We start from the raw sequence: 22,534 nt of genomic DNA, 5'->3' as shown, positions 1-22,534 counted from the left end.
CTACCTAGGGCCATGTCCCAGTCAGGGACTGAAATCTGCCTGCCAGCCTCTCCTTTTCTCGCTCTTCTTTTCCTCACTTTTCCAATCCTGGGCTGCTGGCCATTATGGGTTGTGACCATAGCTAGGGTTTGATTCATTGTGAACAGGGCAAACACAGGCTGGCCTGGGCTTTCCCCTGGAGTTGGCCCAGTCTGGGAAGTCCACCTGGCTGCTTCCTGACACTCAGTTGTGCAACAGGAGATTGGGAACTGTGGGTACTGCCAGGTTAGGAAAAGTTTCTTTCTGTCCCCAACAACCTCCTATCTGCCCCTGCTAGGGATGAGCTGGCCCAGCTCCAGCATCCTCACTGGCCCACCTGGGATTGGAAACCAGGCCGAGAGTCATGTCACAGTTCTAACATTGCTCCTCTTGCTTTCCCCCTCTGGCCCTTCTTGCTGGCTTTTTCAATCTCTACCCATGTCTTCCAGGCCTAGCAGATGCTGCTGATGCCTCCAGAGCTCTGAGTGCAGTGCAGACCTCTCTCCTTTCCTCACGGTGCAGGCAGCTGCCTCCTGGATGGCTCTGCTCCAGGGCCCCATGGCAGTCAAACCCAACTTGCCAACTCAGACCTCTGCTCATCTGTGCAAACCTGTGACTTGTCATGTTCCCAGCTCCATACCGTGGGCCTCCTCACCCTTTCCTGTAGCCCCACATGGGACCACTTACCGTTCCCAAATGCACAGTGCTACCTTTACCTCTGGGCCTTGGCAGGCGCTGTTCCCTCTCCCCCAAGTGCCCTTCCCCATCTGGCTCACTTCTATTCCTTCTCTTTCAACCTCAGCTTGAGGAGTGTGATGGTTAATTTTATGTATCACCTTGACTGGGCCACAGGGTGCCCAGATAGTTGGCCAAACACTATTCTGGGTGTGTCTGTGAAGGTGTTTTTGGATGGGATTAACATTTGGGTAATCCCATGGGAGACTGAGTAAAGCAGATGGCCCTCCCCAATGTGGGTGGGCTTCATCCAATCAGCTGAAGGCCTGAATAGAACAAACAGGCTGAGTACGAGCAAATTCCTTCTGCCTGACTGCCTTCAAGCTGGGACAGGTTTTTTCCTTGCCTTTGGACTTGAACTGAACCATCGGGTTTTCCTGGGTCTCAAAGCTGCCAGCAGCCTTAAGGTTCATCAGCTTCCATCATTGCACGAGCCAGTTTCATATAATAAATCCCTAAATATGGAGTGCAGTGGTGCGATCTCAGCTCACTGCAAGCTCCGCCTGCCAGGTTCGCACCATTCTCCTGCCTCAGCCTCCTGGGTAGCTGGGACTACAGGCACCCACCACCACACCCAGCTGTTTTTATTTTTTGTATTTTTAGTAGAGACGGGGTTTCACTGTGTTAGCCAGGATGGTCTCGATCTCCTGACTTCTTGATACACCCGCCTTGGCCTCCCAAAGTGCTGGGATTACAGGCGTGAGCCACCACACCCGGCTGCAAGTTTTTAAAATATAAAATCCTGGGTATAAACTCAACTGTTAGTGATGTGTTCTTTCTCCTCAATGAGAAGGGCAGAAAAGTTCTGATTCACTCATTGTCCCAGGGAAGGAGGAACAAGCTGAGGAAGAAAGAGATCTGAAACAAGGGTCAGGAAATGTGGGCTCCAGGCCAGGATACTCAGATACGTATAAATTTCAGAGAAATAACAAAGATTTTTAGCATAAGCATATCCTCAAAATTGCATGGAGCATACTTGTACTAAAAAATAGCTATTGTTTATCTGAAATTCAAATTCATCTGAGCATCCTATATTTTTATTTTTTAAGTCTGGCAACCCCATCTCCCAGACTCACACCCACTCACTTCTTCCGTGGCAGGTACTATTGTGACTTCTCTCAAGAATGTGACAGGCAGGGATCACTCCTTTTGAAGCATTATTCACAATAGCCAAAGGTAGAAACAGCCAAATGTCCACCAATTTGGCTCAACTATCCATCAGCTTATGAGTAGGTAGACAAAATGTGGTTTATCCATACAATGGAGTACATTCAACCATAAAAAGAATGAAGTACTGATACACGTTACGACACAGATGAATCTTGAAAACATCACGCTGAGTGAAAGAGGCCAGGGTCACAAAAGGCCACATACTGTATGATTCCACTTGTATTAGGTTGAACCGCAAGTACTTTGGCACCAGTGTAATATAAAATGTCTGGAGCAGGCAGAGCCGTGGACACAGAAAGCAGGCTGGTGATTTTCCAGGGGTTGGGGGAGGGTGGGACTGCTAAAATGGGTACAGGTTTCCTTTAGGGGTGATGAAAATAATACGAAATTAGGTCATGGTGACGTTGCACACCATTCTGAATGTACTATATCAGTGGCAAATTTTATGTTATGTGTAATTAACCACAATCATAATAAAAACAAATGCTCACGTTAACCTCAGTGTACCTCCTCCCTGTGTGTTAGGAGTTGAATCGTGTCCCCCCAAAAGGATATGTTGAAGTCCTGACCCCGTGCACCAGTGAATGTGACCTCATTTGGAGATAAGGCCTTTGCAGATGAAAGTAAGTAAAGGTGGGGTCATGAGGGTGGGCTCTAATCCAGTATGACTGGGGTCATCATAAAGAGAAGATGGGGCAGAGAGACACATCAGAACACATGTCACCACAGGGACACAGACCAAAGTGCTGCAGCTGCAAGCCAAGGAATGACTGGGGCTACCAGGAGCGGGAAGAGGCAAGGACAGATCCTCCCCTTGAGGCTTTGGAGGGAGCGTGGCCCTGCCAACACTTTGCCTGTGTGAACTTCTGGCCTCCAGAACTGCGAGAGAGACCATTCTGTGTTGTTTGAAGCCACCGAGTTTGTGGTATTTGTTACAGCATAAGGAGGACATCCTCTGAGCATCTCCTCCCACTGCCTGTCCCAGCCCAGCCAGAAACTGCCCCCCTGAGCTTTGAGAAGCAGCACAGGACCACAGGCATGTCATTCCATTGCCTCAGTTTTAAATATTTATTTAAAATCCAGAGGGGAAAAGGAGAAACGGAAACCATTGGGGTTTTAATACACTGACATGTGGACAGAGACATAAACGAAGACAGCAGGAAAATCCAAGAATGAGACAGAGGCCAGTGGATTCTGGCGGCAGGAGGGATCTGAGGGCTGAGATGAGGCCTGAGCTGCTACAAACATGCACTTCCACGCACAGCGTCCAGGCTGGGGCGGCAGGGCGAGGATACAGAGGTGTCGGGAGGGGAGACGGGCCAAAGTGAGGTATTAAATCATGAAAATCAAATCCAATTCCCAAAGAGACACAACTTTAGGAGAGAAATACACAAATAGAGACTTTCACATACATTTTCCCCTTCTATACAAATAATTCCATGGTTAAAATAACCTCAAAATCCAATTCAAGGGCCAACTTGTTCACTGATGTAGCACAATTCAGAGGACACTGAATGTCACTATGGTGTCGAACTCCGAGATTCCCATTATTATTCTGTCTCCTTGACCCAAATTTACACTTGGAGCTAATGACAATGGGTTTCTACAGAATTTAATGACAATGAAAAAGCAGGAACGATGATTGCATCTTGCAAGGACAGGCTCCTGGAAGTGAGGACCTCGGAAGAGGTGATGCGGCTTCCTGAGATGGTTCCATGTTGATGCTTCACCTCTAAGGCTAGCCCTGACCCAACGCCGCTTTTGTGATTGGTTTCTTCAAGGTCAAGTCTTCACCCAAGACCTCTCCAGGGCATGCCTTCCAAGGCCAGCCTCACCTCCCTCCAGGACCGTGAAGGGCCAAGCCAACATGCTTCGCACCCAGGCCTCCCTGCTGCCTTAAAAGGACAGACATTTCAAAGTCCATAAGTTACAAGGTAAATCTCTCTAATTCTGGTTTCTGGTAGGGTTTTTTTTTGTTTTTGTTTTTGTTTTGCTTTTTTTTTTTTTTCCTTTTTTCTTTTCTTTTTTCCTCCTTAGCAGATTACCTGATGAGCATAAGGGCGATGCTAGGAAAATTCAAAAATTCCCCAAACTTTGTCATTGGGAGGAGACAGAAAGATGCGGATGATGCCCCACATCCAAAAGTTTCTTCAAAGTCTGTGGCAAAATAACGGTAGCACCTTCAGAATCTTAAATAGGGTTTTTTTTGTTCCTTAAAAAAATCACATACACTATGAGAGACAATTGCGAGCACCAGCGATTTCACAGTGGGAGGTAGCAAACGTGGGCACCCCCAGCCCGAGGATCTCGCCGCTTCCCACGCCTGGCTGCTCCTTCCCATCCTCTCACCTCTTTCCTGGGTGAAAAAAAAATAGTAACACACCTCCTTTTTGTTTGTTTAAATAATATATATATACTTCTGTCTTTCCTTTTCTCCTTTTTTCATGTCTCCTTTCTAATATTGCACATCAATAGCTCCCTAGCAGGGACCAGCTGACGAGACGCCCCCTTCCCTCAAGTTGGCTTGAACATGGGGCTCTTTGGGCAGGAAGCTGGGGAGGGAACGGGGTGGCTGCCATGGGGCTCAGGCGGGTTGCAGGTCCAGCTTACTCTGGCTGGCTCTTTGGTTGGTCTTTGGGGCTAAGCTGGGATCCATTGTTCCCAAGGACACCCTATCCCCTCCTACCCCCACCCACTTCTACTGGGCAGACAACAGCTGGGGTCTGCCCAAGGACCCTTGGGCAGGGGAGCTGCCTCTCCTGGAGCCATCTGCCCCTCAGTACCCTCCACCCTCCCCTTGCCTCTTCCTCTTCCCTCCTCCATGAGGCCTAGAGGGGCCAAGAGGTCAGAGGTCAGAGGAAGCACGCAGGTCCAACTTCCAGGCGGTACTGCTTCCCTGATGAGGCAGGAGGGAGGTTGTCCACACTGATGATGGGCAGCTGTTGGGGGTCTTGGGTCCGGAAGGTGAAGAGTGTCTGATGCCAGCGGCCATCTTGGACCTGAATGTGGAAGGAAAAGTGCACACGTACATCCATCGTGATTCTCATCATACATCATGAGCATTTTCCCTTCCATCTTTCCTCACAATTTTTAATGGCTATACCGTATTTCACTGTGGCAATGACCTATATGGCACATTTAGATTGCTTCCACTCTTTTTATTCTTATAAGTAATGTTGTCTTTAACATCACTGTAACTAAACCTTTGTGCGCATTCTTGTTTCCCTAGAACAAATTCTAGAAGGATTGTTCTAGAATTGCTAGACCAAAAAACAAGTACATCTCATATATATATATTTTTTTAATTTATTTTTTCAATAAGTTTTTGGGGAACAGGTGGGGTTTGGTTACATGAATAAGTTCTTTAGTGTACATGGTACCCAATGTGTAGTCTTTTATCCTTTACCCCTGTCCCACCCTTTTCCCCGAGTCCTCAAATTCTGTTGTACCATTCTTATGCCTTTGTGTCTTTATAGCTTAGCTCCCCCCAAAATAAGTACATTTCTAAGGTTTTGGATATATATTAGAGCTGCTATCCAGAAAGGCTCTACTAATTTATTTTCTTCCAACAGCTTCATGCAAGATTGTTGGTTTCCCCACATCCTCATGAACACTGTGTAGTATTATTAGTTTTGTTTAGTCTTATAAAACTGATTTTTGCCTTTTCTCAACTTTCTGTCTTCCCTTCCCCTGACAACCCACCCTGTTTAGGGCACTTGAAAATGACCAAAAAATATAATGAGAAGAAATTAGCCTGACTAGGGTGGGAGCAGGAAGAAGAAATATATCTTCTTTGAAAGAGCCTTGCAAGTAAGTACAACATCTACTAGCCCGAAGAATTTTTACCAGCCCAGGCCTCCCCTCAGAGCTTCCCAGAGAGGAAAGTGAGTAAAAACGATTTTAGAAAACTGTTATATTACACAAAGATAAAATTATATCTATCACATTAATATATCATAGTATTAAAATGTTAGATATAATCTTGTAATAGAAACACATTTTTCCAAACAAGTGTTTTTCCAGTTGTCCCCACAGGAGGGGCCTAGGAGGGGCTCTGAGAGTTACCTTGCAGCCATCCATGGACACCTCGGGCCGGAACTGACCCCCAGCTTCAAATATCTGTCCGTTCCAGGCCCGGAAGCGCACGGCCTGCTTGGCTGGGGTCTGCCCAGTGCCCTCCTGCCACACGGTCATGTTAAGGCAGTGGATGGTGATGTGCTGGGTCACCTCGGAGCTTAGCAGGTGCAGGAAATTCATCTGGACCCGGCTGATGGCAAACTCGACCTGTAGAGAAGCAATGGCAGTGAGCGGCTCAGGCTGCCCCCCACACCCCCTACACTGAGAGTTCCCTGGCTCTCTATGGAGGGAACAGGGATAGGCCCCTTCCTGGCAAGCATTTCCTGATATGCTCCCAGACGTGTGCCCACTTGATAGACAGGGAAACTGAGGTCTGCGTGAGCTGGTCTCACAGGTTCTTGGCTGCATAAGCAGGAAGGGCCTGCCTGACTCCAGAGCCAGAGCTTCAAAGGTCTTGGTGTCATCTGATCCACCCCTCTACTATATGGGGGGGTCTTTGGGCTGAGCTAGGATCCAGGGGCTCAGCGAGGGAGAGGGTTTTGCCCAAGACTTAGAGGCTCGTGGAGTGCAGAGGAAATGAGAGGTGCTTTCAAGACCCTTCCTAAGTCCCAAGATCCCTGTGAGGTGGGATGGGGTGCTGCCAGAAATGGCAGACCTGAGAACAAACAACAGGGCAGGATTTATGGCTTCAGCGCTTTCCCACACAGAGCCAGGGCCTCTCCCTGCCATTGTTTCTGATGGGGAAGGTGACCCAGTTGGGCATTCATGCCGCCAACCCAGGCACCAACTCCAGCCTCACCCCTCTGCTAGGCAGGTTTGCTGCGTGATCCCAAAACCTTTGAGTCACCAGGGAAGAGGGCCTGTGGAGGTCACCAAGTCCCTGCTGGACTGTGAGCTCTGGCTGCAGGGGAGTTTCGAGTCCGACCTCCCTGTCCTGGCTCAGGGCCTGGCACATGATAGGGACCCAACAAAGACCTGGCGACTAGCTGGCTGCCTCTCCTAGAGATTCTCAAAGTGCCAGTCTGACCCAGTCAGCACAAGGCATCTCCCAGGGGATGTGGCTGATGAAATGGGAGGGTTCCTTTCCCCTGCAGTCAGAGCAGCTTCTCACTGTGGCATAAATTGCCCCCAAATTCGGAAGGCTTAGTGGAACTACAGACCCACAATCCACTGAGGATCCCTGGGCGAGGGAGCTGTCAGGTCTCATGCTGCCACCTGCCTTGGTTTGTTGTTGAGTGGCCCTGTACCACCTAAAATGCTGAACCCAGAAAGAGGCACGTGGTACGCAGGCATTGAACATGAGTTAAGTATTTGCATACACAATTCACGCAACATGCTTCAGATGAGCATCACACTAGTTTTCTCTTTTATTTCACGCTGATGATTCATGGTTCCACAAGCCAGGCCAGCTTGGCCAACTGCTCTGCTTTAGATATTAGGCAGAAGATTCTATTTGAAGAAAGAATCATCAGCATCATATGACTCGAGAGGGTTTGTGGTTACAAATTAGTCCTACTCACTCCCAATTTATAGATAAGGAAACTGAGTCTCGGAAGGAGGCGATAACTTTCCCAAGAGCATGCAGTAAGACAGGCACAGCTCAGAACAGAACCCGGGTTGGTTGTGGCCCAGGGCAGGCTGGGGATAGAGACAGACAGCCTGGGGGGCAGTGTGGGAGCTGATGGGTACCTTGGAGGCCGTGATGGGCTTGAGACACGTCTGTCCACCATGCGTGAAGTTGCAGGAGACCTCGATGGTGTCAGATGAGCAGCCAAGGTTTGGATCCACCCAGTAGGTACCTGCAGGCAGCGTGGGATGGAGGTGATGTATGTATCTGGAGGATGAGCCCATACTTTGGTTCTGCAGATGGACCCTGCATCTTGTGACCTGCCGAGCCCCAGGTGAGCATGAAGTCAAAGTGGGTGGGCAGAAAAGGGATTCCTCCAACCAAGATGGAAGGAAACCTTCAGGGCAGAACTCACAACTGGCAGAGCCCCCGGAGGGGGGTCACATGGCTAAGTACTTGCCTATGTTGCTACTGGGATGTATCCATTTTACAGAGGAGACAACTGACATTGAGAGAGGCTGGGCCACTTGCATAAGGGATTGGGGGATCAGCTAGTTGAATGGATTCTTCGAGGCCTAGGGCTCCTCCTAGGGCCTGCCAGGGGAGGGTAGGAGTCAGGTCTTCCACCCCATCATCAGCCAGTGCTGCTGCTTACATCTGGCTTCCCCACTGGGCTTCTCAGGAAGCCAAAACCTTTGCAGCTCAAGAGTGGAACAACCGGCCATCTAGTCCCAGCTGCCTGTGCAGAGGAGGCAAGGGCAGCTCGGCATAGGGGCCATGGCTTGCCCCAGCTCACAGAGCAAGTCTGAGGCAGGACTGACATTGGAACTCAGGTCTGTCTGGCTCCACAGCCTGTCCTTCACAGCACCACATCAGCTCACAGATGAGAGAGTAGAGTCCTCATGCTCAGAAAGGGGGAAAATCCCAGCTCACCTGGGAGCCTGTAACAGGATGGGCCCCGGGGGTGGGGACTCTTGCAGCCTCAGGGGCTTTTTCTACCAGAGCTCTTGTCTCTTTGCACTGAAATGGTCATCCCCAGCATGCGGATCTTGGTATATTGTGAGGCTCTGTGACTGCTGAGTGAATAAATGACTGCCAGTGTATCTGTCTTGCTGACGACAAAAACTCAGCCAAAATGCGGCGGAAATCAAATACTCCACCGGCCCCAGCTCCCCACCGCCAGGCGCACCCACCCCCGGCAGGAAGCCTTCTCACCATCCACCATCTTCTGCTCACAGTCCATGAGGTCCCTGCAGACCCGGGCGGGGTTCTCTTTGGTGCCCAGGGGCGTCTTAATGCTCTGGATGAGGTTGCTGAGGTAGTGTAAGGTTTTAAAGATCTCTCCTCCCTGGTCCAGCACCAGCCGGTCCGGATAGCTGTAACCCTGTCACGAGGAGAGGGTGGCCATTGGGACCTTAGGGTCCTGGTCTAGCCTCCACAGCCCCAGGTTCTCACGACCTGGGAGATACCTCGGTTCCACAGTCATGGCTAGAGCACGGGTTGGGTTTCTCTTTATTTTGCAGATAAGAAAACGGGCCAGGGACAAAGTGCAGGAGGAAAGGCTATCACGATGGCTCAGAGGCTTGAAAAGAGCTCAGGATCGGACCATGTTCTCTGATATGGGACAGGCAGAGCCCCGTGAATGAGGTAGGCGAGGGTGCGTGGGACACTCGGCAGCGGCCCCCAATCCCTATCTGCAGTCTGTGGAGGAAGGGGAGATGCTGGGGGGAGATGACTTGGGGGTCACACAGCCTCCACTGAGCTCCCCTAGGGTGGGAGCCAGGGTCTCTGTGAGGCACCAGGAGACGGGACTGGGGCCAGCAGGCACAAGTGCTGGGAGGAGGACTTCAGCTCAGAGAAGGAGCAGATCTCCACTAGGGGGCAGGAGGGGACCACGGATGCTAAACAGCCGGACATTCAGGGTTACCCTGGCCAGAATTCTCCCTTAAGCCTCAGTTTCCAGAGCTACAAATCAGAGCTAAATAAACCCTCCTTCCTCTGGGGGTGGTGGAGGTCGTGTGTGTGTGTGTGTGTGTGTGTGCACGCATGTGTGAATGTGTGTCAGAGACCAGCAGCCGCTCACCCAATCCATTTCTTCTGCATGGACAGACTACATCTTCAGCCTTATTTGTGCTCTAGCTAACAGGATGGAAGTGGAGCGATGCCAGCCCCATAGAGGCCTGGCCCAGAGACCCTCCTGCACAATTCTCTACACTCTCTTTCCTTGGTGGTGCCTCCCCCTGGTGTGGAGTGACCTTGGGGGCCACGTGTGGGAGAGGAAGAGGGCAGAGCCCCTGGCAGGTAGCCAAGGTCTCTCATCAACAAACCAATTAACTTTTATGTGCACGAGAAATAAGCCTCTATTCTACCGCCAATGCAGAGTGGGTAGGAGGTGCTTGATAAACGGAGCCACTTTCCTTCATCATGTTAAGGATGTTGCAGGTCAGCCCTCTCCTGTGCGGCATCACTGGCCTCTAGGGATGGAAGGAAATGCTTCCCTTCTCTAGCCACACTGGATCCTGAGTGTCCCCCTCTCTTTCCACTGACCTCCCCAGACGGATGGTAAGGGGCTCATCCATGCTGTCCTCCACCCTAGACTGTGGCCCTCTGAAAGTCAAGGCTGTGACTGGCCATCCATCTGTCTCAGCATCCAGCACAGGGAACAAACAGAAATGTTCATAGGAGGTTTGTGCTGGGGGCAGCAAGTTCCCCATCATGTGAAGGAGGCAAGGCCGCAAAGGGGGCTCCTGACTGAGGCTGGACTAGAGGACATGGGACTCCCTTCTCAGCCTGGAGTCTTAGAGCTTAGTTGACCACAGGCCAGGTTCTTAGCAGAGCCCCATGGGCTAACCATGAGCTTCTGACTCCTGAACAAACATGGGGGTGAGCCCTGGGAAGCTGCTGTAGGCTCTGGGCCCAGGCAAGCTTCTCCCCCTGACTCCAGCCAGCAAGAGCTTGGACACTCTGAGAGGCCTCCGGAGAAAGCTCAAGGGCTCAGGCCCTGTTTCTGGCCTTGCTCTGCCTGCACTGGCCATGGGACCTTGGACTCACTGCCCATTCTGAGCCTCAGTACAAACCCCCATTTGTGGATGCGAGATGCCACCAAGACCAGGACTCTGAAATGCTCCATGCAGGCCACATGGAAGGCACTGACCGCACGTGAGCCATTATCTATTTGCGTTTCTCCCAGGAAGGGATCCCACATGGGGAGAGACCCTGGAGATAGATACCTCTGGCCTGAGTGCTCCACTGGTGTCCATCCACGTCTGGAAAGCTGCCCCAAGATCATCTTGTTGCTGGGCAAGGAAAAGACAGGATATGTATTGTGGCCCCCCAGGGTTCTGCACACCCATCAAGCAGGAGCCCCAGGGCCACATTCCTGGCAGGATCTTGGCCAAGCCATATGCCCTCTGCAGAACTCTCGGTCCTTCCTCTCTTTGCAGACAGTCAAAGCCGACCCTGTCATTCCCTTTCCCCAGGTACTAAAAGCTCCCCATTGCCCTCAGGATTAAGTTCAAACTCCTCAACATGGTTATAAGACCCAGTTTGAACACTGTGGTCTTGAGCCATGTCTCTTTCCTCTCCCTCAGATGTGCTCTGGCACCAGCTGCACTATAGTACTTCTAAGTTCCTAAATGCCATGCTCCATCTGGCCGTGGGGCCTTTGCACATGCTGTTCTCATTGCCTGGAGGACTTCTCCCTCCCTTCAATGCACCATCTGGCTATCTCCTATACCAGTGGTTCTCAAGGAGAGGCAACGATGCCCCCCAGGGGATATTTGGCAATACCTGGAGACAGTTTGGTTGTTCAAGCTGGGGGAGGGGGTACTACTTGCATCTCATGGTTAGAGGCCAGGAATTCTGCTAAACATCCTCCAGGACAGTCACTCACAGCTAATTATGCAAATGTCAGTTGCACTATATCTCAGAAAACCTGCCCTGGACTCATCCTATAGATGTCAGTTGCGATGGGAAGCCTCTCCCGAAGCTTCTGACTCCGGGCTAAGAAGAGGGAGGCCCCCTTTCTCTATGCCCCCAGTCCCCGTGTTTCTCCTTTGGCTCGCACTTTAATGGTCTAATATAACTTTGCACCCCCAACCCTACCACCGGGCTTGGCAGAGACATAGCTGTGGTCTTGCCATGAAAACAGCAAAAGCTGAGGCCTGGGGTCCAGAACCAGGGACTCTGGGGCTACTCCTCAGGGTCAAATCCCAGACCTGCCACTTACTAACTGCATAATCTGGGGAAAGCTGCTTAACTCTTTTCCTCAGTTCTTTCATCTTGAAAATGGACCTAATAATAAAACTCCCTCATAAGAATTGCTGAAAGGAACACATGAGTGAATACATGAAAAGCACCTGTAGCCCGGGCACGGTGGCTCACGCCTGTAATCCCACCACTTTGGGAGGCCGAGGCGGGTGGATGGCTTGAGGTCAGGAGTTCAAAACCAGCCTGGCCAACATGGTGAAACCCCATCTCTACTAAAAATACAAAAATTAGCTGGGCGTGGTGGTGCATGCCTATAATCCCAGCTATTCAGGAGGCTGAGGCAGGAGAATTGCTTGAACCTGGGAGGAGGAGGTTGCAGTGAGACGAGATCGTGCCATTGCACTCCAGCCTGGGAGACAGAGCAAGACTGCGTCTCAAAAAAAAAAAAAAAAAGAAAAAGAAAAGAAAAGAAAAACACCTGTCTGGCATTGAGCAAGCACTCAATTAGCATTAGTAGTGATTATTCAAAAAAATGCAAAATCCTCTTATTTTCTCTTTTTCCTGGATCTTTTCACTTTCCTTTCCCTGGCTTTCTTACTGATGACAAGGACAAGGGAAGGCTGCAGAGGAGAGGCCAGGCCTGTCACTCTCTTTGAGGACGGTGCAGAGGGAGGGGCAGTGAGAGCAGGCATGAGGAGAGCAGAGGTTCTGAGTGACGCATGGTTCATGGGCTCCTGGGCCATTCAGTCTTTCCTCGAGGCCATGCCCCGGGACGCTGTCGGGGCCTGATGGTAATAGTCATGTAGCCACCGTGCGATAGTAAAATGCGGATGGACTCGTCACAGGGCTTGGGAGGAGTCGTGCTCTCAGACAGGGCCACAGCGGCCAACAGGGAAGAATGCAGGAGCCCCAATCTGCCCCTTGGCCCGACTCTTTGTTTTTTTGGGGTTTTTTTTGTTTCTTTTTGAGACGGAGTCTTGGTCTGTTTCCCAGGCTGGAGTGCAGTGGCTTGATCTTGGCTCACTGCAGCCTCCTCCTCCCGGGTTCAAGCGATTCTCCTGCCTCAGCCTCTCCTGTAGCTGGGATTGCAGGTGCCACCCACCACACCTGACTACTTACGTATTTTTAGTAGAGACGGGGTTTCACCATGTTGGTCAGGCTGGTCTCGAACTCCTGACCTCAGGTGATCTGCTCGCCTCGGCCTCCCATAGTGCTGGGATTACAGGCATGAGCCACCACGCCCGGCCCCAACTCTCTTTGGATTCAGAATCTGAGATGTACAGACCCTTGCAATCAGCCCACGTGTACGGAGTACACAGATAGGGCCACGAACCCAGTGGCTGGAGCATCTTCCCGGATTCAGTCAGGGGCACATCAAAAACTTAGGTTTCCTGCCTCCTGGCCCAGGGCCCTTTCTGTTGCTTCTGGGTCCAAGTCTCCAGTATGGTGACAAAAGGACATGGGCGTCCCTAGACCCAGCTTAGGGCTCTAGCCACCAGGGCCAGAGAGGGCCAGCGGCCTCTTCCCCCAAACCCCTTAGGCCTTACCCCAAGTAGGCAAAAGAGAATGTTTCCAACTTACCAATTGGATAGGACCCCCTGGAGGACCCTGCAAAAGAAGACAGCGGGTCAGTCAAATGACAGGGACAGTGTGCTGGAATCTGGGAGGGTGTCAGGAGACTGGGGAGGCCATCAAAGTATGCAGGACCTGCCAAGCTGGCCTCTGCTCTCCCGAAGGCTTGGTGGGCCCCACTGGGCTGGTCTATGCTTTTCTGGAGGCCTGGCCCCTAGGCGTTACCCCACGTAGGCAAAAGTGAATGTTTGGGGGATGCCCTATACTCTCCTAGGAGTTTGTGGACTACAAGAAGCATGTGAACCCTGTGGGGTTCAGGGTCAAGGCTTAGTCTGCCGGTGAAGCCTTGAGTCTCCTTCAAAGGAACCCCCCAGGAGTCCAAGATGCACCTAACACTCAGTTACCTACCGGGGGGCCAGGCCGCCCTCTGGGGCCGGGAGGACCCTGGGGGAACAAGAGAAGAAGAGTGAGCCCTGGTCCACAGGGTCTTCATCTCTCCCCATCCCAGTCCCTCCTCAAGCAGACCTGGGACCCAGGGACAATGGTTCCTCTGGCACAGACGGGATGACGGAGGTCCGGAGAGAGAGAATGTACCACCGGGAGGAGAACGCAGGGTGCCCGCCCCACGCCCCGCCCCACAGCCCTCATGCCCAGCCCACTCACCCTCGGACCTTGCAATCCCTGGAAGGAGACAGAAGCAGGGGAGAGAGTTAGGGAACCTGGCTGAGCCATGGCCCCATCCCAGGAGCCCACCCCTCCCCCGCCCCTGCAGCACTGCGTCCCTCAGCCCCAGCCCATCCACTTACCCAGTCCCCACGGCTGCCTTTGTCACCCTTCGGACCCTGCAACAAACCATGGCCCAGTGAGACAGGGCCCAGAGGGGATGCCTCATTTCCAGATGGGGAAACTGAGGCTCAGACTGGCACTGAGTCACAGAGACAATCTGGAGCCAGGAAGGCAAGGGGACCCAGGAGTCTTCCTGTCCAATCCCCGCACATACCGGGAGTCCCGAAGGTCCCAGGATTCCGAGGGGCCCGACGATGCCTTCCTTTCCCTAAAGGAGAAAGAAAGGCTCGTGTGTCCTTGTTCTAGGGCCTGGGGAACAGACATGGGGAGGGGGGTGGAGGGCAGCCCGAGCGTCGCAAGGGAGTGGAAGGGAGACCATCTGAAGCAGGTCCAGGCCATGCATCTGCTGAGCCCCTCCTGTGTGCCTAGGGGTGGGCTTCAAGAGTGGGGTGAGGGGGGCAGGAGTGGAAGGAGGGAAGGATGGGGGCTGAGCTGGTGGGAATGGCAGGAGTGAAGGTGGGAACCAGGCCTGTGGGCAGAAAGGGCTCATGAGTCAAGGAGCAAGAGGAGGATGAAGACAGGGCCAGCTGATGGCCGGCCAACCTTGGGCCTAGGACAATCATCTCTGCTCAGACAGCAGGGAGGGAACTCACCATCAAGCCAGGTGGCCCCCGAGGGCCCTGGATGCCTTTGAAGCCGATGTCTCCAGGCGGGCCCTGTGGGAGGCAGAGAAAGGGCTGTCTGTACTTGGCAGCCACGGGGTAAAGGGCCACGCAGCTCCCTCACCCCTGGGGTCTGTCAACCTTTGCCCTTCCTGTCAAGAGAGGTCTTACCTGAGAGGCCCCAGAAGGAGTAGGAAACACCTACAATTATTCAGCAGGTACTAGCAGTGTGTTGGCTCAGTGCTGTGTGGCATATGCCTCTGGTCTTTATTTTTGCAACAGTCATCTACTGTCATTGCTCCCATTTTACAGATGAGGAAACCAAGGCTTAGAGAGACTGAGTGACTTTGCAAGGCACAGAGCAGATAATTGTGTAGCTGGGCTTGGAACCTAGATCTGCTGGAGTACTGGGGGATGAGGGTGTTCATGCCTGATTCTGGCTGTTTTCCAGCCAATGTTTTCAGTGCTCCATAAATATTTGTTGAATGAATAAATGAATGAATGGGTGAATGGATGGGACCCCACAGGAACAGTGAGCAGTGGGAGTCTGTACCTTGGGTCCGAAGAGACCTGCCATTCCTGGGAAGCCCATCTCACCAGAGTCGCCCTGTGAGGAGAACAGGAAGTGATGGAGTGAGGTCATGGCCAGCATGTCCCACCAGCCACCCAGGAGGACCTCAGGGCCTGCCTTTTCCTTCCCAGCCTCTCCAGGGATATCGGTGACTCCTCTGTAAGGCGATCAAGTGACTGTGAACAGCTCACAAACTAGATGCCAGTCCGCCTGGGCTCCAAGGGGAGCCTGTGCTCTCTGTCAGATGAGAAAGCGGAGCCCGGCTCAGGGATTCCACAGAGGAGGCGCTGCCACACTCAGGGGCTCCTGTCCCAGGTCTTCAAGGGACAGAATAGAAGGGCCTGCAGCCTCCTCCCACAGCTCCGAAAAGCTCTGTTAAGGAAGGATCCCCTAAAAATAACCCAGTTCGCTGAGGGCCTGTTAGGTGTCGGATGTTTTGCCTGTACCGCCACACTTCCATGCTCCCACATCAACCCAGGGACACACCATATCCCCTGTTCACAGATGAGGAAACAGGCTCAGAGAGGGCAGGAACTTGCTGAAAGTCACACAGACACCATGTTGTGGACTGCACTAGATTCAAACCCAGTGTGAATGATTCCAGGAACCTCTGGCCTCCTCTCCTGACCTCTGCTCCCAATCTTGTAAAGGGTTAAGAGAGCAATCGGCAAGGGGGGATGCTGGGGCCTGAGCCAAGAAGGCAGGGCTGGGGGCCCCTGGGGACAGAAGAGACTGCCATGATTGCATATTCTTGGGGCTTGGCCTTCAAGCTCATGAGCAGAAAGCCATGTATTAGAATCTCCTAGCCTTATATTATAAGACCAGGAGCAAGTCACCTCCCTTTACTGAGCCTCAGTTTCCTCATCTGTAAAATAGGATAATATGTCATCTCCCTCCCAAGGGGCTGGAAGGATGCAATGAGACCAGGCAGGTCAAGACCCAGTGCTGATGGAGGTAGGCTGAGGGGTCAGGCTTCGGGAGGGTCCCATTTAATCTAAATTCTACCTGTTCATTTTTAAAAGATAATAGCTTTGTTGAGCTATTGGTGGTTCTCTTGGTGGTTTTGATTTGTCTTATCAATGCTTATTGGATATTTGTGTATCTCCTTTGGAAAAAATGTCTACTTGAATACTTTGTCCATTTTAAATTTGGATTGTCTTTTTATTCTTGAGTTATAAGGGTTCTTTATATATTAGAGATACATGTTCCTTATCAGAGATATGATTTGTAAATACTTTCTCCCCTACTGTGAGTTTTTTCACTTTCTTGATGGTGCCTTTTGAAGCCCAAAAGTGTTTGATTTTGATGAAGTCCAATCTATGTACTTTGCTTTTGTTGGTGTCATATCTAAGAAACTATTACCTAACACAAGGTTATAAAAGTGTGTTTTTATGTTTTCTAATAGTTGTATAGTTTTAGCCTTTACATTGGTCTATAATTCATTTTTAGCTAATTTTTGCCTGTGGTGTGAAGCAGAGGTCCAACTTACTTCTTTGGTATGCGATATGTGATTGTGTGATTGTCTCAGCACTATTTATTGAAAAAAAATTCTTTTCCCATTCAATTGCCCTAGCACTCTAGTTAAAAACGACAGACATAAATGTAAGGTTTTATTTCTGTCTTGATTACTATACTTTTGTAATAAGTTTTGAAATTGGGAAGTGTGAGTTGTCCAACTTTGATCTTCTTTAAAGATCAAAATTTTGGCTATTCTGGGCCACTTGCATTTCCATATGAATATTAGGATCAATTTGTCAGATTTTGTTAAAATGTCAGCTTGGATTTTGGTAGGGATTATATTTAATCTGTAGCTCTGTTTATGGTAAGTACAGCCATCTTAACCATACTAAGTCTTCTGACCTATGAATATGGGATGTCTTTCCATTTATTTAGGTTTTCTTTTATTTCAGGATTTTGAATTTTTCAGTGAACATGTCTTGCACTTTTTTTTTTTAAGATGGGATCTTGAGATGTTGCCCAGGCTGGACTTGAACTCCTGGGCTCAAGAGATTCTCCCATTTCAGCCTCCTGAGTAGCTGGGACTATAGGCACATGCCACCATGCCCAGCTTCTTGCACTTCTTTTGTTAGATTTCTTCCTATTTTATTCTCTTTGATGCTATTATAAAATGGAAATGTTTTATTAATTTCATTTTTGAATTGTTCATTGCTAGTGTATAGAAATATAATTGATGTTTGTATGTTATATATAGAAACGGTATTTTTTGTGTATTAATCTTATATCCTGCAAGTTTGGTTTATTAGTTCTACTAATTTTGTTCAGTACAATATTGAATAGAAGTGGTAATAGTGGACATCCTTGGCTTGTTCCTCATCTTGGAGGAAGTGTTCAGTCCTCTACCATTAAGTATGATGAAACCTGTGGGATTTTCATAGATACTCTCTATCAGGTTGAGGATGTTCCCTTCTGTTCCTAGTCTGCCGTGTTTTTATCATGAAAGGGTGTTGGATTTTGTCAAATGCTTTTTCTGCATCTATTGAAATGACTGTATAATGTTTGTCCTTTATTTTATTAATATGGTGTATTACATTGATTGATTTCCAACAGTTGGACCAGCTTTGCATTTCTAGGATAAATCTCACTTTGTCATGATGTAGAATCCTTTAGGCACATTGCTGAATTTGGTTTTCTAACATTTTATTAAAGATTTTTGTATCTGTATTCATAAGGCCTATTTGTCTGTTGATTTCTTTCTTGTGACATCTTTTTCTGGCTGGGGTATCAGGATAATACTGGCTTCACAGAACCAGTTGCGAGATATCCTAACTGTTCATTTTTGCACTCTGATGGCTGTCTCCTATACACCCATCAGGTGCAAAGAAGAGGTAATTTTAAAAACAGTCTTACTAAAGTAAAACTGAGGATAATAACTGTACTATTTAAATTGCATAATCTGATTTGTTTTGACATATCTGTATACACCCTTGTAATTGTTACAACAACCAAGACAATAACATCCCATAGCCCCAAAAAGTTTCCTCACACCCTTTTGTAATCTTTCTTTCCTGCCTACCCTCCCATCTCCAGGAATCACTGATCTATATTCTTTCAATGCAGATTAGTTTGCATTTTCTATAATTTTATATAAATGAAACCACACAGTCTATACTATTTTTTATCTGAGTTCTTTCACTCAGCCTAATTATTTTGAGAATCATCTATGTTGTTGCATCTATTAATAGTTCAATCCATTTACTGATGAATTGTATTTCATTGTAAAATATACTACACTTTATCTATTCACTGGCTGATACACATTTGAAGTTTTTTTCCAATTTGGGGCTACTATAAATAAAGCTGCTAAGCACCTTCAAGTATAGTCTTTGTGTGGCTGAATATCCTTATTTATGTAGGGTAAATATCTATGAGTGGAATGATTGGATTATACAGTAGGCATATGTTTAACTTTCAAAGAAGCTGCCCAACTGATTCCATAGTGATTGTACCACTTTAAATTCCCATTATCAGAGTTTGAAAGTTTCAGTTGCTCCATGTCTTTGCCAACAGTTGGTATGGTTAGTCTTTTAAAACTCTTCACTATTCTAACAGGTGTGCTGTAGCATCTTACTGTGGTTTGAATAAGCATTTGTCTAATGACTAATGATATTAATCTTCTTCTCATGTACTTATGTGCTATCAGTATACTTTCTTTGAAGTGTCTATTCAAATCTTCTGCCCATTTAAAAAAATTGGGCTGCTTATTTTTATTATTAAGTTTTGAGAGTTCTTTATAGGTTCTGGATACAAATCCTTAATCAGATATATGATTTAGAAATATTTTCTCCCAGTATGTGGCTTGTCTTTTCATTCTCTTAATAGTGTCCTTTGAAGAGCAAAAGTTTTAAATGTTGATGAAGTCAGATTTATCACATTTTCTTTTATGGGTCATGCTTTTGGTATCATATCTAAGAAATCTTTGTTTTATCCAAGTTCTTGAAGATGTCCTTCTATGTTCTAGAAGTGTTTTAATTTTCGGTTTTACATTTAGGTGTATGAACCAGGTTGAGCTAATTTTTGTACATGTTATGAGGCATCACTTGTCTGGCACTATTTGTTAGGAAAGACTATTTTGTATTTGCTGAATCGTCTTTGCACTTTTGTTAAAAATCAGTTGTCCAGGCCGGGTGTGGTGGCTGATGCCTGTAATCCCAGCACTTTGGGAGGCTGAGGTGGTGGATCACCTGAGGTTGGGAATTGGAGACCAGCCTGACCAACATAGAGAAACCCTGTCTCTACTAAAAATACAAAATTAGCCGGGCATGGTGGTGCATCCCAGCTACTGGGGAGGCTGAAGCAGGAGAATCACTTGAATCCTGGAGGCGGAGGTTGCGGTGAGCTGAGATTGCACTACTGCACTCCAGCCTGGACAAGAGTGAAACTCCATCTCAAAAAAAAAACAAAAAACAACCAGTTGTCTGTATATGTATGGTATATGTCTGGACCTTTCATTCTGTTCCTTTGATCTGTTAGTTATTTATGGCAATACCACAGTTTTGTGATGACTGCAGATTTGTAATAAGTCTTGAAATCAAGTGCCATTAGTCCGCCAACTTTGCTCTTCTCTTTCAATGTTGTTTCAGTTATTCTAAGTCCTTTATATTTCATATGTATATGAGGACCAGCTTGTCATTTTCTACATGAAAACCCGATAAGCTACACCAATTTGAAGAAATTTGACATCGTAATATTGAGTCTTTTGAAATATGCACACAGTATATATCTCCATTTATTTAAGTCTTCCTCAATTTCTCTTAACAGTGTTCTACAGTTCTCAGTGTACATATGTTGCACACCTAATGTCAGATGTATCTAAGTATTTCATGTTTTTATGCTATTATAAATAGTATTGCTTTTTAGATTTCCATTTCTAATTGTTTGTTGCTAGTGTATAGGAATGCAATTCATTTGTGCACATTGATTAGTGTATAGAAATGCAATTCATTTGTGCTCATTGATTAGTGTATAGAAATGCAATTCATTTATACATATTGCCTAGTATATACAATCACGATTCATTTGGGCATATTGATATGGTGTCCTGTGACCTTGTTAAACTCACATTCTAGTAGCTTTCTTGTGGATGCCAATGGATCTTCTACATAGACATTATTTCCTCTACAAATGAAAAGTTTTAATTCTTCCTTTTTGATATGAAAGCCTCCTATTTGTTTTTCTTGCCTTATTGCACTGGCTAGAATTGCCAGTACAATGTTAAATAGAAGTGGTGAGAACAGATATCCTTGACTTGTTTCTGCTCTGCTCCTTGGAAAAAAGCATTCAGTCAATCACTACTAAGTATGATGTTGACTAGGTTTTTCATGGATGTCCTTTATCAAGTTGAGGAACTTCTATACCTAGTTTGTTGAGAGTTTATCAGAAGTGGAGTTAGATTTTTGTCAAATGCTTTTCCTGCAACTACTGAGATGATCAAATGGGTTTTCTTTTTTGAGTCTGTTAATATAGTGAATTATACTGATTTATTTTCAAATGTTATACCATCCTTGTGCTCCTAAGATAAACTCCACTTGGTCTTGCTGTATTATCCTTATGATATATTCTTAGGTTCCTCTAACTAAAATTTTATTGAGAACTGTGGTAGCTATATTTATGAAGCATATTGGTCTACTGTTTCCTTTTCTTGTAATATCTTTGTGTAGCTTTGACATCAGGGTAGTTATCAGCCTCAAGGAAAGAGTTGGGAATTATTCTTCTCCTCTTCAATGTTCTGGAAAAGTTATGTAGAATTGGCATTCTTTCTTTTTTTTTCTTTTTTTTTTTTGAGACAGAGTCTCTCCCTGTCGCCCAGGCTGGAGTGCAATGGCGTGATCTTGGCTCACTGCAACCTCCACCTCCCGGGTTCAAGCGATTCTCCTGCCTCAGCCTCCTGAGTAGCTGGGATTACAGGTGTGCGCCACCATGCCTGGCTTTTTTTTTTTTGGTATCGTTAGTAGAGATGGGGTTTCACCATTTTGGCCAGACTGGTCTCAAACTCTTGACCTCGTGATCCACCCACCTCGGCCTCCCAAAGTGCTGGGATTACAGGTGTGAGCCACCATGCCCAGCCATTATTATTTCTTTTGTAAATGTTTAGTAGCATTTACCAGTGAAGCCATCTGGGCCCAGAGTTTTCTTTGTGGGAAGCTCTAACCACAGATTCAATTTCTTTAATAGATATAAGGCTATTTAGGTTATCAGTCTCTTGATGACCTTTGGTAGTTTTGTCTTTCGAGGAATTTGTCCATTTCATCTAAGTCTTTAAATTTATTGTCATAAAATCATTTATAATATTCCCTTATTATCCTTTTAATTTCTGTCATATCTGTAGTGACATTGCTCCCCTATCCCTGATACCAGTAACTTCTGTATTCTCTCTTTTTTTGTTGTTGTTGTTTCCAGATTAGTCTGGCAAGAGGTTTATCAGTTTTACAGATCTCAAAAAACTAACTTTTGATTTTCCTTTTTTTTTTTTTTGGTTTATTTTTGATCTTCATTATTTCCTTCCCTCTGCTTACTTTGTTTTAAATTTGCCTTCTCCAGCCCCAACCCCCAGTTTCTTAAGATGGAATCCGAGACCATTTATTTGAGACCTTTCTTCTTTTCTAACACAGAAGTTATTACTATAAAGATCTCCCTATATATCAACAGCATTTCACCAATTTTTATATGGTGTTTTTTACTTTCATTCAATTCAAAATACTAACATCTCTTTTGATCTCTTCTTTGACCCATGGGTCATTTAGACATTTGTTACTTAGTTTCCAGATATTTGGAGATCTTTCAGATCCCCCTGTTATTGATTTATAATTTAATTTATTGATTGATTTTAAGGTTCAAAATAGCGTCTGTCTTGGTAAATGTTCTGAATGAACTTATAACGAATGTGTATCTTGCCGATATTGGATGTGGTGTTCTATAAATGTCAATTAGGTCACATTGGTTGATAATGCAGTTCAAGACATCCTTACTGATCTTCTGTTTGCTTCTGTTCTACCCATTAGGAGAGAAATATATTGAAATCCTTGAGTATAATTGTGAATTTGTCTATTTCTCCTTGTAGCTTTATCAGTCTTTGCCTGATTATTTTGAAGATCTATTATTACATGCATAAACATTTATGATTCTTATGCTATTTTGGTAAGTTGGCTT

At 47.3% G+C, this 22,534-nt stretch overlaps 1 protein-coding gene across 7 annotated transcripts in view; it reads right to left on the bottom strand.

The window, feature by feature from the left end:
* Positions 1-2,967: 2,967 nt before the first annotated feature.
* The window catches only part of COL27A1 (collagen type XXVII alpha 1 chain), a 157,603-nt gene continuing 138,036 nt past the window's right edge, over positions 2,968-22,534 (bottom strand). For 5 of the 7 annotated variants that reach the window (XM_058445497.1, XM_058445495.1, XM_058445494.1 and 2 more), the window contains 12 exons: positions 15,350-15,403; positions 14,788-14,850; positions 14,349-14,402; positions 14,155-14,190; positions 14,012-14,029; positions 13,757-13,792; positions 13,358-13,384; positions 10,798-10,863; positions 8,783-8,951; positions 7,690-7,799; positions 5,989-6,207; positions 2,969-4,922 (listed from right to left, as the gene is read on the bottom strand). In XM_058445497.1, the coding sequence (XP_058301480.1) occupies positions 4,776-4,922; positions 5,989-6,207; positions 7,690-7,799; positions 8,783-8,951; positions 10,798-10,863; positions 13,358-13,384; positions 13,757-13,792; positions 14,012-14,029; positions 14,155-14,190; positions 14,349-14,402; positions 14,788-14,850; positions 15,350-15,403 (999 nt within the window). In that variant the 3' untranslated portion in view covers positions 2,969-4,775. Of the gene's footprint in view, positions 4,923-5,988; positions 6,208-7,689; positions 7,800-8,782; positions 8,952-10,797; positions 10,864-13,357; positions 13,385-13,756; positions 13,793-14,011; positions 14,030-14,154; positions 14,191-14,348; positions 14,403-14,787; positions 14,851-15,349; positions 15,404-22,534 lie in introns of all 7 variants that reach the window. The other 2 variants (XM_032164950.2, XM_058445493.1) reach the window with 2 other exon arrangements.

The sequence above is a fragment of the Hylobates moloch genome, unplaced genomic scaffold (genome assembly GCF_009828535.3).
Source record: "Hylobates moloch isolate HMO894 unplaced genomic scaffold, HMol_V3 SCAFFOLD_10, whole genome shotgun sequence".
In the NCBI taxonomy this organism is placed as follows: Eukaryota; Metazoa; Chordata; class Mammalia; order Primates; family Hylobatidae; genus Hylobates; species Hylobates moloch.
The sequence above is the reverse complement of the archived record's forward strand: the minus strand, read 5'-3'. Positions and strand labels throughout refer to the sequence as shown.